A 15,410-nucleotide genomic window follows, 5' to 3' on the forward strand; every position below is an offset into this window, starting at 1 on the left:
GAGCCGCTGCAAGTGCTTGCGCCGCCATCTTAACACACAAAAATTATATTAGGGAAAGCTGTGTGCCAAAATATACATATTTGGAGAAGTGTGCATTAAAATGCTGGCGAATTTTTGTGAAGATTCGAAAAAATCCACAAACTGATGCAGAAATGTGGAGAACTGAACACTGGAAAAAATGAGATGCCAAAATTGGCAGATGCATCTATCCTACACCATATGCTTAAGTGTATGCATTGTGAGAACACTGTAAAAATCGGAACGACAGAGAGAACAGGAAATGCACCTTTTTTGTTGATGATTCCAAATGTCCACGCGTTGATTTTCTACCACAGCTGCTGTCCGGTAACTTTCATGCCATACCCATCTTTTGCCAATCAGTTCCAGGGAAGGGAATAACAGGAGCCATGCAGAGCTCTGTGTCTGCCTTTTCCCTGCAAAGCCTTCAGGGACTGAAGGAAAGTCTCAGGCTTCCCACCATGCAAGAAATAATTCAATTACTATTATTTGGTGCAGAGCTTAATGCCCACAAGGATCATTAGCTTTCCATTTGATTTTCTGCACACTGTGACCATCATTCAGCTATTCAACCACCTAATTATTAAACTTTGCATATTAAAGAAATGCGCACATCACCAGAGATGGCTATGTTGGCTGAACATGTATAGATTTCCATTTGTTTGTTGGGTGTGTATCTTTATTTATTTTTATTTTTTTGCTTTAAATATTGCTTAATTTTAAAAAAAAACCCTCATAAAGACATCAATCGGACTTCTTGAGATATATCTTGGGTGTTGTCCATCCCTCAGGAGCCTTCCTCAGTCCGGCTCTCCTCCAGACGCGTTCCAGATCTCGTTCAAACCTTTTTTGTTTCCTCCAGCACTGACCTTCTATGACCTTCTTCCGCAAAAACATTGTCCGCTTCATCAGCTTCCTGTACTTGTGTCTGTTCATCTTCCTTCTCCGGATCTTCAAAATGTTCTTGCATTCCATTTTGCCCCGGTTCAGCTCGCCTCCTCCCTCCTCGCTGTCATCCTCACCCTCTGCATCCCAGGAAGATGGGGGGAGGTCATACTGATGGTTGGGTTCATAGCCTAGCTTCTCACAAACATTGACAGCACCTCCACCTTTAGGGAGGACATACTGGACCGTCAGCCGGCTTTCAAGGGGGGAGATCGACATCTTCCTTGGCACCAGGATTTCTTCCAGCTCAGGGTCCAACTGCTGAGGTTGGGCTCCATTTCTGTTTGAGGGAAGTGTGCTGTAATTTGTGGAAGCGGCAAGTCTAGGAACCGGAAGCGAGATGGTCGATCTCAACAGAAAGCGTTCTGCAAACCAAGAGGCCCTCGCCATCTGAGACGTCAGTCATGGTAGCAGCATAATGGAGGACCACTCATCCACATGGGCTTACCATCCCGTTCACAATGATGGGGGGCTGTTTGAATGATCTTTATTTTTATTTGATTTATTTGATGATGTTTGTGAGTCACTACCTTGTCAAAAAAACAAAAACACCAACATACTAGAGTAATTCCTATAATGCATATAAAACATAAAAGAACAACATTAAACTGCCACTATCATAATGCCATTATATCTGTGGTGCAACCACATTTGGAAGTACAGTTCTGGTTGCCTCGCCTTCAAAAGGATATTGTAGAGAACGTGAAGGAGCGTCTCCACCCCCATCATTCTGCCCAGACACTGAGATCCAGCTCCAAGGGCCTTCTGGTGGTTCCCTCACTGTGAGAAGCGAAGTTACAGGAAGCCAGGCAGAGGGCCTTCTTGGTAGTGGTGCCTACCCTGTGGAATGCCCTCCTGTCAGATGTCAAGGAAATAAACAACTATCTGACTTTTAGAAGACATCTGAAGGCAGCTCTGTTTAGGGAAGTTTTTAACGTTTGATGTTCTATTGTGTTTTTAATATTCTGTTAGAGTCCCATGGACTTCAAGAAGATCAAACCTATCCATTCTTAAGGAAATCAGCCCTGAGTGCTCACTGGAAGGACAGATCGTGAAGGTGAGGCTCCAGGACTTTGGCCACCTCATGAGAAGAGAAGACTCCCTGGAAAAGACCCTGATGTTGGGAAAGATGGAGGGCACAAGAAGAAGGGGATGACAGAGGACGAGATGGTTGGACAGTGTTCTTGAAGCTACCAACATCAGTTTGACCAAACTGCGGGAGGCAGTGGAAGACAGGAGTGCCTGGCGTGCTCTGGTCCATGGGGTCACAAAGAGTCGGATATGACTAAATGACTAAACAACAACAAAAACATGAAAAATACAAATAAAACAATTAAGAAGTAATATATGGCCCCTCTTCTCTCCCCCACCTGCCTGCACGCTAGGCATTTTTACCGCTTGTTAATAAAGAATTGACTGGGCCGACAGAGGGCAAGATCAGTGGTGTGACTCCAGGCATTGGGACCAAGGTTTCCTGGAATAGCTGTGGAGACTCACCCTTTCCCTCCAACACAAAGGCCGGGGCTGCATAGTATCAAAATTACACTCACGTTAGCCCCCAAACTATGTTTAAAAATTGCAGAATAAATCTTTTTAAAATTAACTTTTAAAAACACCACCATTATCAACGCCATCCTTTATTTTACCAAGCACACCTCACTCATTTTAGACATAAAACGTTGGCTCAACGTGCTAATCTTAAAAGAGCAGTTCGTCTTACAACAATAGGAAGGTAAAGAAAACAGGCCTTCGAGGTTCTGGCACATCTTTAAGTGCCTTGTTCAGCCCAGAGGCATTCAACCCCAGAGCTTCAGCAACACCAAACAAAGGTATGTCACAATCTTTCGTCAGATCTCTCCTTCATTATATTTTATCAAAGATCACCTGACAGCAGCATGCAGACATGAAAGTCAAATTACGGTTATAGGATAGATTTCGGAGGAAGTTGCCTGTGCCAACAAGCCAGGAATTGGCCCACACTTCCAAGCCAAAGTTAAATAATTAGAGGCCCTAAGGAGAGCAATATTTTATTTTCCTCCACGGCACATGGCAGGGATACCACCCAAGAAGTAGCAATGCACTCCTGATACAAACTGGGCCAGCTAGTTTATTGCTGCTCTGTTGTTGCTATTTTGAGAGCTACAAAGAACTGGAAGGCCTCAGGAGTCTCTGTGTGCGTTTTTGCAGAGTAGAAGGAGGATCCTTGAAAGATAGAGCTGCAATAACCACAGGGAGAACCTTGAATTGTGATGTAGGAAGAGCAGACTCCTGCAGGCCTGAAGCAGGGCAGGTGGCGCTAGTAAGAAAGATGGAGGCAGTTTGCAAGCTTATGCCAAGGCGATCAATACTACTCAGAGAAGAATAAGTGGAGAGCTAAAAAACAAGGGCACAAACTCACACTGCCGTTATGTGGGAGGGATTTTCTTGCATACCATTTAGCTTCCAAATTCTCTTTGGCTGTATACACACCATACGTGATTTAAGGCACCCTGAAAGCAAATGCAGAACTGTAGCTCACCACTCACAGAACTACAATTCCCAGCTCTGTGAGGGGTAAACTACAGATCCCAGGATTCTTTGAGGGGAGTCGTGCACTTTGAATGCGTGGTGCATATGCGGTATAGAAAGAGTCGGCGGGAAAGCACAATCATAAGTCATCTTACGGTTTGTTTGCTTGCTTTTTAAAGTGCTTTTTATTGAATTTTTGTGACAACACATAAACACTCAAAACGTAAAGAAAAACAAACTAAACTGAAAACACACTGTCAGAGCTACCCTAGGTCCCAGCTCACAAAGGACCAACGCTGCTTCGTTGTTAAGTATAAAAGTCTTTATTGAAGTTCAGTTTCACTTCCAGAGCCGCAGTGCGCAGCCCCACGTCTCAACTGTCAGACCGCTGATGCTCCGTCTGAGTCTCCTCCCCCTTGACACCAATTTAAGATTCTAGCCTTGCTCCACCTTCTCCGCTGCTCCTTCCTCCTCTGGGTCCGCCTGCCCGCCGGGGTTCCGCCCTTTCTAGCCTCTTCTCCCATTGATTCCCCTGGGCCTTCTCCCTCCCTCCGGCGGGCTTTAGGAGCTGGTTCCCCATCCGGGTCTCCTGCTGTCCCGCGCGCCTGCACATTTGAACTTGGCGCGCGCGCCCAGCCAGCAGCTTTCCTCCTGACCGTTTCACTGCTGCTGTCACTGCTTCCCCCTTCGGGGGGGCTAGCTGCAACTGACCTCCCTTCCGTTCCCCCACTCTCCGATGGAGGCGTGGTCAGCCCTGACTCACTCTCTCTCCCCGCTGGAGGAGACGCTGGCCCTGACACATGTGACTCTTCCCCCCCACTACGCTCTGGTGGGGAAACTGGTCCCGATCCTCCACTGCTGCTTTGGTGTTCCCCTCTGGCTCCTTGTTTCTGGTGCGTCCCCCCTGGGACCCCCCTTGCCCTGACCATCGGCGCCCCCTTCTGGGAATCTTCTGATTCGCTGGAGAAGCTCATGGAATCTCTCGGGCCACTGTCATACTCCCCTACGCTGCCCTCGGATTCTTCCCCTTCGCTCTCCAATTCCTCTCTCCCCAGTGCTCCTGCTCCTGATTCCCTGACACACACACAAAAAGAAACTGCAAACACATAACCATACAGTAAATCTGAAAAATCTTACAAACAGACTCACTTCTTATTTTCTATTCCTGATTCTTATTTTGTTCTTAGAGACTTCCTTCCTCCTCTATGCGGTTCTACTTTTCCTTTCTTGATAAACTGCTTCTTTCTCTTTTCATCGTTACTGTCTTTCTCCATATAATATACTTGTAACCCTTATTTTGTTTTGCAAAAATCACTCAAAGCAAGTCCAGGTTTTTATTTGAGGACACTGTTTTTTAAGATACTCTTTATACATTCCTCACTCTTTTTGGGATTTTAACTTGGACTGCCCCCTAATTGTGTCTGTGATAAGTCATCTTATGGTTGTGAAGAAGGCTGGTGCTAGATTTTATTGTCGCACCACCGACATGCATTTAAAGCACATGGCTTCTCCCCCCCCAAAAAAACCCCCCAAACTACTGGGAACAGTAGTTCACCAGTCACAGAACTACAGTTCCCAACACCCATAACAAACTAAACACCCCAGGATTCTTTGGAGGAAGCCATGTGTGTTAAATGTAAGAGGGCTGATCTTGTTCTGTGTTTCTTTTCTGCTTTCAAAAACCACTAATTTAGCACAATACATGATCTAATGCCCCTTCATATAATTTGCTTTCTATTTTATTTATTTGTAAATTTTGTTGCCCTCTTTTCATTACAAGATAACGTCAGAGCAGAGTGAATTGCCGAAAGAACACAATAAAATCAGTCAGTCAATAAACTATGTCCCTATTCTCATCAGTGAAATGTTGGAGGTCATGCAATAAAACCAGGCGAAAGTACATACACAGGTAAATAGCTATTTTTACCAAGTGCTGTGACACAGATTCAGCCGAAAGCCTGGGTAGGTCTTCATTTGGTGCCAAAAGCTTATAAGCACCCATGGTCTCTGGAGTGTGAGGGAGTTCCACAGATGGGGTGTCTGAATCGAGAATGCCCTTTCTCAGGTCGACTCAAACCGAATCCCTGGCAAATGAGGGATTCTCAAGGGGACATTCTCATTAAAATCAGGGCAGGTGGTACATTACTGGGAGTCAGCAATGCAGCAATGCACAGGGATAGCCCAAGACATTTTGCTTTCGAGGCAAAGGACAAAATGGCATCCCACCATTCAGAAACTGACCAGAGCAGTGGCTGAATCTTATTTTAACACTGGTGATAGAACAACAGCATCTTCTACCATACCTAAGGGCAGCAAGCTAGTTTATGGGATGCAGGGTAGGCCATGCATGGCACACACATTTGCTCGTCAAACTCCTTGCCACCATTCTCCTCCTTTTAGCATTTGCTGCCTGAGGTGGGTGCCTCACTCTGACTGACGATAAATCTGGTCCTGACAATGCAAGCCATTGTGATACCATGTTGCACTTATGCGAAACTAGGGTATTATGAGGAAGACGAGAAGATACATGGAGTAGCTGCAGTTCCCTGTCTCTCATTGTGGGATGTAAAACTGCAGTCAAGTACAACATTCCTATAGTGGACATGTTAGGGGATGTTTTGTACCACTCAGGAGAAGACTTCCAGTTTCCTTCTGAGCTGTGACAGACTTCCATTACATTTGACTTGATGAGGGTGTGGTCTGTTGTACTAGCATGGAGGAGCACACAGCCTCTATGTTCTGATCAGTGTGTGTTCTCCATTTTGTATGTTGCTGCTTGTTTGGAGAAGTGACTGCTTAGTCGCAGTCACTTGGGACTAACTTCTTTATGGAATAGTTCTAGTTGTTACGTAACCTAAGCCTGCCTTCAGGGATATACAGTGGTACCTCAGGTTACAGATGCTTCAGGTTACAGATGCTTCAGGTTACAGACACTTCAGGTTATAGACTCCACTAACCCAGAAACAGTACCTCGGGTTAAGAACTTTGCCTCAGGATGAGAACAGAAATCGTGCGGTGGCAGCAGGAGGCCCTATTAGCTAAAGTGGTACCTCAGGTTAAGAACAGTTTCAGGTTAAGAACGGACCTCCAGAACGAATTAAGTTCTTAACCCGAGGTACCACTGTATCTGTGAACCTGAATGAATCTGTGAGTAAACTACTTTTATGTTAATGTTAATCAGATTCTTGTGTTTATTCTTTTTAAGAGGGTTTAGAAGGGATTTTACCAGGAAGGAATCTTTAATAGTAAGACTCAGCTGAGTCAGCAACAAAATGATTGCTGCGTAATTTAAAAAAGGGGAATGTTTGGAACTCTGCTAGAATATGGAACTTGCTAGCTCAAGTTAGGAAGGATATCATTAAATAATATATCCTCTCTTGCCTCCCCAATCATCCCCACACTCACAACATCTCTTTCCACTTAAAAGGGAGAGCATAAGGCCAGCCTAAGACCTTTTGTCGCTTGAGGCAGAGCAGAAAATGACACACAAACAAACACAAACAGACACATGGCATCCAAGGTCAGCCAAGTTATTTTGGCACTTGACACAGGAAATCTCTCAAGCTTCTTTCCTCCTCCCTGGCAGTAAAGACACAGTAATAGTAAATAAACGACAATTTGCTGCCCTTTCAAGACAGCCAAAACCAACTGCCTGGGACAGTCGCCTCAGTCTGTCAAATGGAGGGGCTGGCTGTGTCTGGAATGAAGAACCAACGCTGATATGATATGATATGATATGATATGATATGATATGATATGATATGATGATATGATATGATATGATATGATATGATATGATATGATGATATGATATGATATGATATGATGATATGATATGATATGATATGATATGATATGATGATATGATATGAAAGTCCTATGGCTGGACTTTCTACAGTGGTACTTCGGGTTACAAATGCTTCAGGTTACAGACTCCGCTAACCCAGAAGTAGTACCTCAGGTTAAGAACTTTACTTCAGGATGAGAACACAAATTGTGTGGTGGTGGCGCAGTGGCAGCAGGAGGCCCCATTAGCTAAAGTGGTGCTTCAGGTTAAGAACAGTTTCAGGTTAAGAACGGACCTCCGGAACAAATTAAGTTCTTAACCAGAGGTACCACTGTACTTTTAAAGCAACTGTGAATCTGGGGAACAGCATTGGGGGAAAACAGTTTTCCCCAGATGTCATTTCTTCGCTTTAAATTGGCCATTGAAGAAGATCTTAGCCTCACAGAGGGATGGTGGTGATACAAGCACGTTTTCCCCCTTGTGGAGCTAACAACAGCTTTATTTTTGGTCAGGAAAACAGCATGGGAAGAAAGGCTTAGGCAACCTCTCCTCTGTGCCAGATGATTTTTTTATTGTCGTCATTGTTGTTTTCAAAGTATTATGGATCTCCCAAGCATGTCTGTTCTGGCTTTCAGCATATCTCTTAGTGTGATCAAACACACACCTAGCAAAAGCAGAACGAAGGTAAAGAAACCCACATATCTTCCTGAGATCCATGGCTGACTGACCCTGGCATATGCAGCTAACTTAGATGCGTCAGATATACCATAAAGGGTGATTCACGGCTCCGTTTCTAAGCACAGTTCTTCACTCTGATACGGGGAGCTGACAAGAGATAATGCTCTGAGATCAGCCAGAAGATAAAGTGCCATAAAGAGAGATAATGCCCACTAGGAATCCAGCACACATGTGCTTCTCAGCCAACATAGAAACGTAGGAAGCAGGAGTGTTTTGGGGGGTGTAATAAGGCAGCAATTTCTATTCTGACCTGTATTCAACATAAGCAGTGCTGTTTCCATTCCACTGCAGATCAGTTTCCACCAAATACGTTTTATGCCATATTTCTGTTGTAATTATTGTGGCTGATGCAGAAAACTGCATTGAACTCCGTCTCCCCCCACCCCACCCCACCTCCATTGGCTGTTCCTCACAAGGAACTCCTGTGTGCAGTTCAACTGATGGGCAGAGGAGGGGTTGGATCCTGCTGCCCTGGCTGCACATATGAGTTCCTTTGCCCAACCCTGCAGAAAGCATTCATTGCAATGGAAGGGAAAGCTCAATAATTTTTAACATTGCTAGTGTTTACATATCATTTGAAGGAGGGGTGTGTGGGTGTTATAAATGAACACCAATTGGTATTTGTTTGACTGATTTCCATTCCAGACCACAGACGAACATGCAAGCTGGAGCAATTTCCACTTCCATGACAAATTACAGTGGAATTCTCTGACATCCGTATAAGAGGAGAACTTAGGGCTCATCCAGAATTCCTTTTGTGACATGTTTCTAAACACAGATCCAGGCTTTGAAGTTCTGTGTCCAAGCTCTGTGTGTGTGTGTGATGGCAGGGAAAGATCACGTTTACAGAGTAGGCATTAAAGCTGTGAAATGGGCTAAAAGTACATCAAAAAAGTATTCAAAAACTGAACAAAGAATGCTGTGCCAAAACTTATCCTTGGGCTAAGCACTGTTTGTCCTTGGACTTGCCTTAAGATTACATCATTTACACCAGAGATGGGGGAATTGTGGCTTTCCATACTGTCACCAGCCCCTATGGCCAAAAGCCAGGGATCATTTGAGCTGTTGTCTCACAAGTCCACAAGTCCCTCACCTCTAATTTACATTAAAGAATTCCCATTAATTTGAAGAAAACCATACCACAGAATTATTACTGTCCTCAACACTGCTTCATAGCAGATTCCTGGCTCAGATATTTGTCCTTTGAACTGAATTCGCCAACCCATCATTTCGCACTTTGCTCCCAATGTTTGCCAACAGCCACTTACTGATAGCACTGAAGATAATAGGATAATTTGTCTCACAGTTTGCCAGCTCATCACAGCCATTGCACAGTCCTGGCTTGTCAAATGATGGTAACAGTTATGCAAACAACAAGATGTGGTCACTGTTGCAGGTTTTTGCAACCAGACAGATTAATTCGACTGACCAAGTCGGATGCTTAACCGCTGAGCTAAGGCCCTGCCCTGATTGCAAATAATGCCACGTTGCAATTTCTGATGCAGGCAGAAGTCAGGCAAGAAAGTGGCACACCAAGAAACTTCTACTACAAGAAAGACCTAGAAGACAAGCAGAACATCACTTGCTGGCATGTTTAACTCCCAGTTAAAGTGCATCATGAATGATCTACATCTTTCCCTAGGCTATGGCTCTTCCTTCTCATAGCCTGTGGGTGGTAAGGCCTCTACATGCTGACAGATAGCACCCCAAGCTAGGTTTGCCACCTTTGGTCGGGCAAAATAAAGGACAGGTTGGTGGTGGGGTTTGGGGGACACACACAATCTCACAACATGAAATCCTTCCCTCCCAATTTGTGTGTGGGGGGGTCCTTGCATTTGGCCTCTCGCCTCCCTCCCTACCTAGTCCTGCTCTTCCCCTTGACTGACGGGCAGGGGCCATGGCCAACTTAAGCCGCAGGTCCAGCCTCTCGCCCATGCTGGTCTCAGAAGAGACTTGAGCACAGAGGAGGAGGAGGAGGGAGGAGGAGAGACCGCAAACCCGCACCATGCTAAACCAGCGGGTGGCAGCTTAGGAGCAGGACCAGAGGGAAGGAAGGAGGGGACGAGGGCAGGAGAGCAGGTTGCTCCTTCCCCCTTCTCTCTATTGTTGCTCATGGCAATCCAGGCTCCTCCTGAGCTGTGCCAACAGCCATGCAACCGCCATTTTGAGCTCAAATATGAGAAAAAGGCATCCCATCCCATCTAAAGTCCAAATAGGACAGGAGACACTTTTGTCCAAAAGCGGTGCAATCCCATTTTTCCAAGGCGGGCGGCAACCATAACATCTCCTCAGGAGCAACATATAGGCCATACCATATATATAAAGTGCAATGCTGCTCCAGGTAATCATGGGAACTGTAGTTTATCCCTCATAAAGCTACAATTCTCAGCACCCCTAACAAATTACTGTTCCTAGGATTCTTTGGGAAAAGTCATGTGCTTTAAATTTATCCTGTGTACACAGACTCAAAGACCAGATCCTGCAGCAGTCCCAGATGCCAACTCTGTCCCCATGTCTACTCTGGCAGCACTATTAAAGGACCTAAAAAGGTCATTCACATTATCATGAGTTCATTAACCTGCTCGTCTTTTGATGGGGTGTATGCCAGCAATGCTCTTCCATTTGTGCATAGGACAAACAGGCCAGTCTCTGTGCAAAAGAATAAATAGGCACAAATCTGACATCAGACATGCCAATGCTTAAAAAAAACCCCACAACAACTGGTAGAGGAATATTCTAACCTCCCCTAATGTAAGAGAAGAACTTCAAACAGAAACTGCTTTAAGAAATTGCTGTATTGCAATTCACCAAGAGATTTAGTGCTGTCACCTGAGGCTTGAGCATGAGGCAACGGTAATTTATGAATAGCCACTGTTAATAATGCAGTTGTCACCATCTATATACTTCCTGTGTTTCTCCTCACCTCATGTATATGTACTTGTAACTCAGGATAACTATCCATGCATTTGAAAAAGTGCACTACAGTCCGCAAAACCTTGTGCTATAATAAATTTGTTAGTCTTTAAGGTGCCCCAAGATCCTCTGGAAATGGATGTTTATGGTGTTTTATTTGCAAAGTTGTTCTTCCTATTTCAATGTGTTGTTGACCCTGAAGAACCTTGAGAAGGTGACCTAACCATCTGAAACACAGAAGAATAAAACAAAAGAAGTTTACACTTGTGCAAATTACTACATATTTGTTGCAACTTGGCATCAAGACGTTAAAAGGGGTAATCTTACTCTAAATGGTTTTTTAAATATATATATATAATAATAATAGATTGCTTCTTGGGTGAAATTAAAATGGGCATTTGCCAACACAGGGGCACATGAAGAAAAAGAAGTGTGACTTATTGCAAGAGCAAGTGTGATATGCATATAGATAATATAGTTTTGGCCTGTGTAGTATTAAGTATGTGCTATGTTGAAAGAGGATGGTGTTTTATTTATTATGGTGGGGTTTTATGGAGGGGAGCTTAGTATATTTAGCATGTTCTTCATGGATGTATTGAGCTGATATTCTTATGTAACAGCTTATGTAGCAAGAGTAAAAAACACATGTAAGGAATGAACTTGGCACTGAGCTAGAAATCGTTCGAAGTTCTACCCCCAAATAAACTTAATAAACTGTTCATATGGCAGTTACAGGAACAACTGTTGGGTGTAATTCAGATATTTTTGAACTAATTCAGTGAACTTCATTGAAGTGAACCAGTTCACTCCAAGCACTGCTTAAATCACACACACAAACAATATCATGAGTTCATTAACCTGCTCGTCGTTGTAGAGGGGGGGAAGACAAAAGCTATGTATAGTTCTCTTTTTTTTTACCCCTCTGCAGCCAATAGCAGATTCTCCTGAGGGCACATGCCCTTCCACCACACCCCCTTTCCCTAGGCCACACCCCCTTTCCCTAGGCCACACCCCCTTTCCCTAGGCCACACCCTTCACCAGCCCTCGTCCTTCCTGAGTATTTTTGCCTGTCTCCTTGAATTCTGATAATGACTCTTGCTTGCCTGGATGGATGCCAGAAAGGGTTGTCTTTGTGTCTATAGAACCTAGCCTACTGCACAAAAGTAAAGCTAAACTTTGTCTCCATTGCTCCATTTCATCGACTGGCTGGATGTAGAGGAGTGGTGGGAGGCACCAGCTGGGGAACTGCCAAGGGAAGAAGACTCAGAGCCCAGGGAGTGGTGATGGAACAATGATGAGTGGTCACAGGGAGAAGAGGGAGAAGATTGTGAGAAGGAGGTGAAGAAGTAACAGTGAGCGGGGAGAGTCTGTGGCAGAGAGAAGTCTAGAAGCGGAAGCGGAAGCAGGAGAGGAGGGAGGCCAAGAAGCAGATATGAGTCTGGCTGGTGAAGAAGCCAGGGTATCCCCCACCCTCCTGCTGCGACCAGCTCCCCTTCTCACTGGTCTCCCAGGATCAGGAGAGGTATGAAATGAGAGGAGCAGAGACAGGCATGCCAGCATAGCCTCAGATTGCTTTGGAAAGACCTGGGAGAGGAGGAGACAGACATCTGTGAAAAGGCGGGGACCTTTAGTCTCAGCAACTACTTCATGGGGGCAAGATCTGAGTTGCTGTGCTCATTAGGCCTGACACTCCTGTGCAGATCCTGTTTTGTTAATAAGGATTTAACCCCAGCTTGCCCAGTGTGATTTACTGCTAGCGTGCTCCTGTCAGCATGCCAGACGCGTCCCCTGTGGCCCTCATCCTGCATAAATGAGACTGAAGATCTCCATCTTTGAAAATCTTAAATTCAATAGTACGATCTTGGCTGTTATATAGCAAGGGGGAAAACCCAATGTTAAATCATTGTGCGTTTCTTTATTCCTCCCTTTCAGTGGTTCTAGATTAAATCCATTCAGCTTTGAAGCGGGCAGATGGGTTTTCTATCTTCCATAACTACAAACTCACTCTGCGTTCAGCAAATCAAGTTGTAATAGTTCTGCAGGAGCAGAGCAAGGCTTCTGCAGAGAGAACTTAGATGATAATTCTGTCACTGATATATGAGGCAGAACAGAAGGCAGCTCACTCTTGCGTTACACGACTTACATTCCTTTGCTGCTTGTGATGACAAAGAGAAGGTCTTACCTATCCTTGCTGCTGGTGCTAAATCAGAGCTGAACAGCACTGGACTTGCCATCGTTATAGCCTCAGCTAAACGCCAATTGAAAAGATGCCGTAAAAAAAGAGAGCCTGAAACAGCCATTCCTAGCCATTCTGGGCCTTTCTCGTGTCCTTTATATTGAGCCTTTGCCACGATTTGTGCTCTTGATGTTATAGGGGTGGTTATACGTGATCATGGGACGCGGGTGGTGCTGTGGGTTAAACCACCGAGCCTAGGATTTGCTGATCAGAAGGTTGGCGGTTCGAATCCCCACAACGGGGTGAGCTCCCATTGCTCGGTCCCTGCTCCTGCCAACCTAGCAGTTCGAAAGCACATCAAAGTGCAAGTAGATAAATAGGTACCGCTCCGGCGGGAAGGTAAACGCCGTTTCCGTGCGCTGCTCTGATTCGCCAGAAGCGGCTTAGTCATGCTGGCCACATCACCCAGACACTGGACGCCGGCTCCCTCGGCCAATAAAGCGAGATGAGCGTCGCAACCCCAGAGTCGGTCACGACTGGACCTAATGGTCAGGGGTCCCTTTACCTTTACCATATACATGATCATGCTTTGAATATCATTTGCACCTGCAAAAGTTTCAGGGCAGTCATATTGCTTCATTTGCAATAGGAGCAGTCCTGTATTGGAAAGGCGCTTTCCACTTATTTCTTCCCTATAGGCTGCATGCCCTAATTGCCTTTCTGCTGGCAAGCATACATCCCTGGTGTTGCCGGGGGGGGGGGCGGGAGCAGTGAGGTAGCAGGCTTAACTTCGCTCCCTTGCCCTTCGCCTAACACTTCCTCCTTTCAGATTGTGTCCTCCACACAAATACACACATGCTGTTTTGTTTTCAGCTTTTTGGAGAACACCTGAGTTTGCAGGTGTTTCGTTGGCCATAAGGGGTTGAATTTTCATGAATGAATTAATGCTGGAAGCCTCCACCAGTATTTTAGTCGAACACTATCATCAATCTCACCAGACACCACGCAAAACAATGAGATCACTGATGGCTGCTTCATAAAATAAAGCCACAGTGACTTAGCAGTGCTCTGTGTTGTGGAGATTAAAAATCAAATAAATCACCTCCTCCTTTCCCTGCCATTTCTAGACCCAAAATCTAGCACCTCAATGCTTATTCCATTTATTGCAGATTAACTGTTTTAAGGCATAAATTGCCTTGTATATTTGAAAATCTTCCTGAAACATACCATTATTTCTTTCCCCCCTTGCTGTCTAATATTACTAGAATTAGAATCGTCTGTTCTGAACATGTCAATAAAAGACATGTTAATTCCATACACAAGGGTATTCATTAACGGGGGATGGTTCAGGTTTTGGTTGTCCAGCCTTAAAATAAACCCGTTTTAAAGTTCCTTATGGTTCCAATAGAAAGGGGCATCACTTTAGATTGCTGGCAGCCATCCAGTTTTCCTTTGAATGGTGCCACAGCCAGCAAAAAAATGGAGCAGCAAAGTTCAGGCTACACTGATGTTATTTAATTTATGTGGACAATGCACTGGGAACATGAACCCGCAAAAGTATGTGAACCACTAAGGAGAGCGTTCCATTTCAAGCAACACTTACAAAGAGGAGATGGAATAAAATCTTGATGTGCTGTCTTTCTGAAGGGCTGCTTGAATTGGAGAATCCCGTGAGGGTTCCTCCAGACCAATGTTGGGCTTTTGCTGGTGTGTTCTGCAATGTGTCATTAAGACAAGATGGTCCACATATCTTTCTGCTTAGTTTTTTGCTCCATAATGCTTCCCTGATGCTGTCAGGAGGAGTGCTCTTACAGTATAGCCCAGCGAAAGCAGAACAAAACACCCCATAACATCCATGGCATATAAAGTTACAGGATTTCAGGCAGAAGTTATAGGCCATATGTCTGCCCTGAAACTTTTTCAGGCGTGCATAATATTGTAAACACGATTGCATATAGTTGCCCTGATTCCACCATGAGCACAGAACATTAAGGAGGGACCCCGGGAGTGGATTCATGGAGCAGCCCCTCAAATGGTACATTTTTCCAGTGCTCCCTGTTGGTAAAGGTGCATACCCTCCAACCTGTCTAGGCCCAAAACCCAGACATGCGTCTTCCGGGACATGCTCCTGGGCGAGTCACGTGACCTGCATGAGAGGATTAGAGCCAGAAACACAGGTTTGTGGGCTCTGTGCCCTTGCACAAGGTCACAGTCTTGTGCATTGTGGGGTGCCGTGCTGAGAGCACAGCACCCAGAAACAGGATGCCCAGATCTAATTGGGGCAGTTGAGGGTATGCAGGTGCAGTTTTTAAAAGTTTTCATGTT

General features: G+C 45.0%; 1 protein-coding gene across 1 annotated transcript; it reads right to left on the reverse strand.

Moving 5' to 3' along the window:
- Positions 1-762: 762 nt before the first annotated feature.
- LOC310763155 (small ribosomal subunit protein mS38-like) lies at positions 763-1,428 on the reverse strand (the record flags this gene model as incomplete). Its single annotated transcript, XM_083614968.1, has 1 exon — positions 763-1,428. The coding sequence occupies exon 1, from the start codon at positions 1,351-1,353 to the stop codon at positions 763-765; it is 591 nt and encodes a 196-aa protein (XP_083471094.1). The 5' UTR covers positions 1,354-1,428.
- Between the last annotated feature and the right edge of the window lie 13,982 nt (positions 1,429-15,410).

The sequence above is a fragment of the Podarcis filfolensis genome (assembly GCF_964270895.1).
Source record: "Podarcis filfolensis genome assembly, chromosome: 5".
In the NCBI taxonomy this organism is placed as follows: Eukaryota; Metazoa; Chordata; class Lepidosauria; order Squamata; family Lacertidae; genus Podarcis; species Podarcis filfolensis.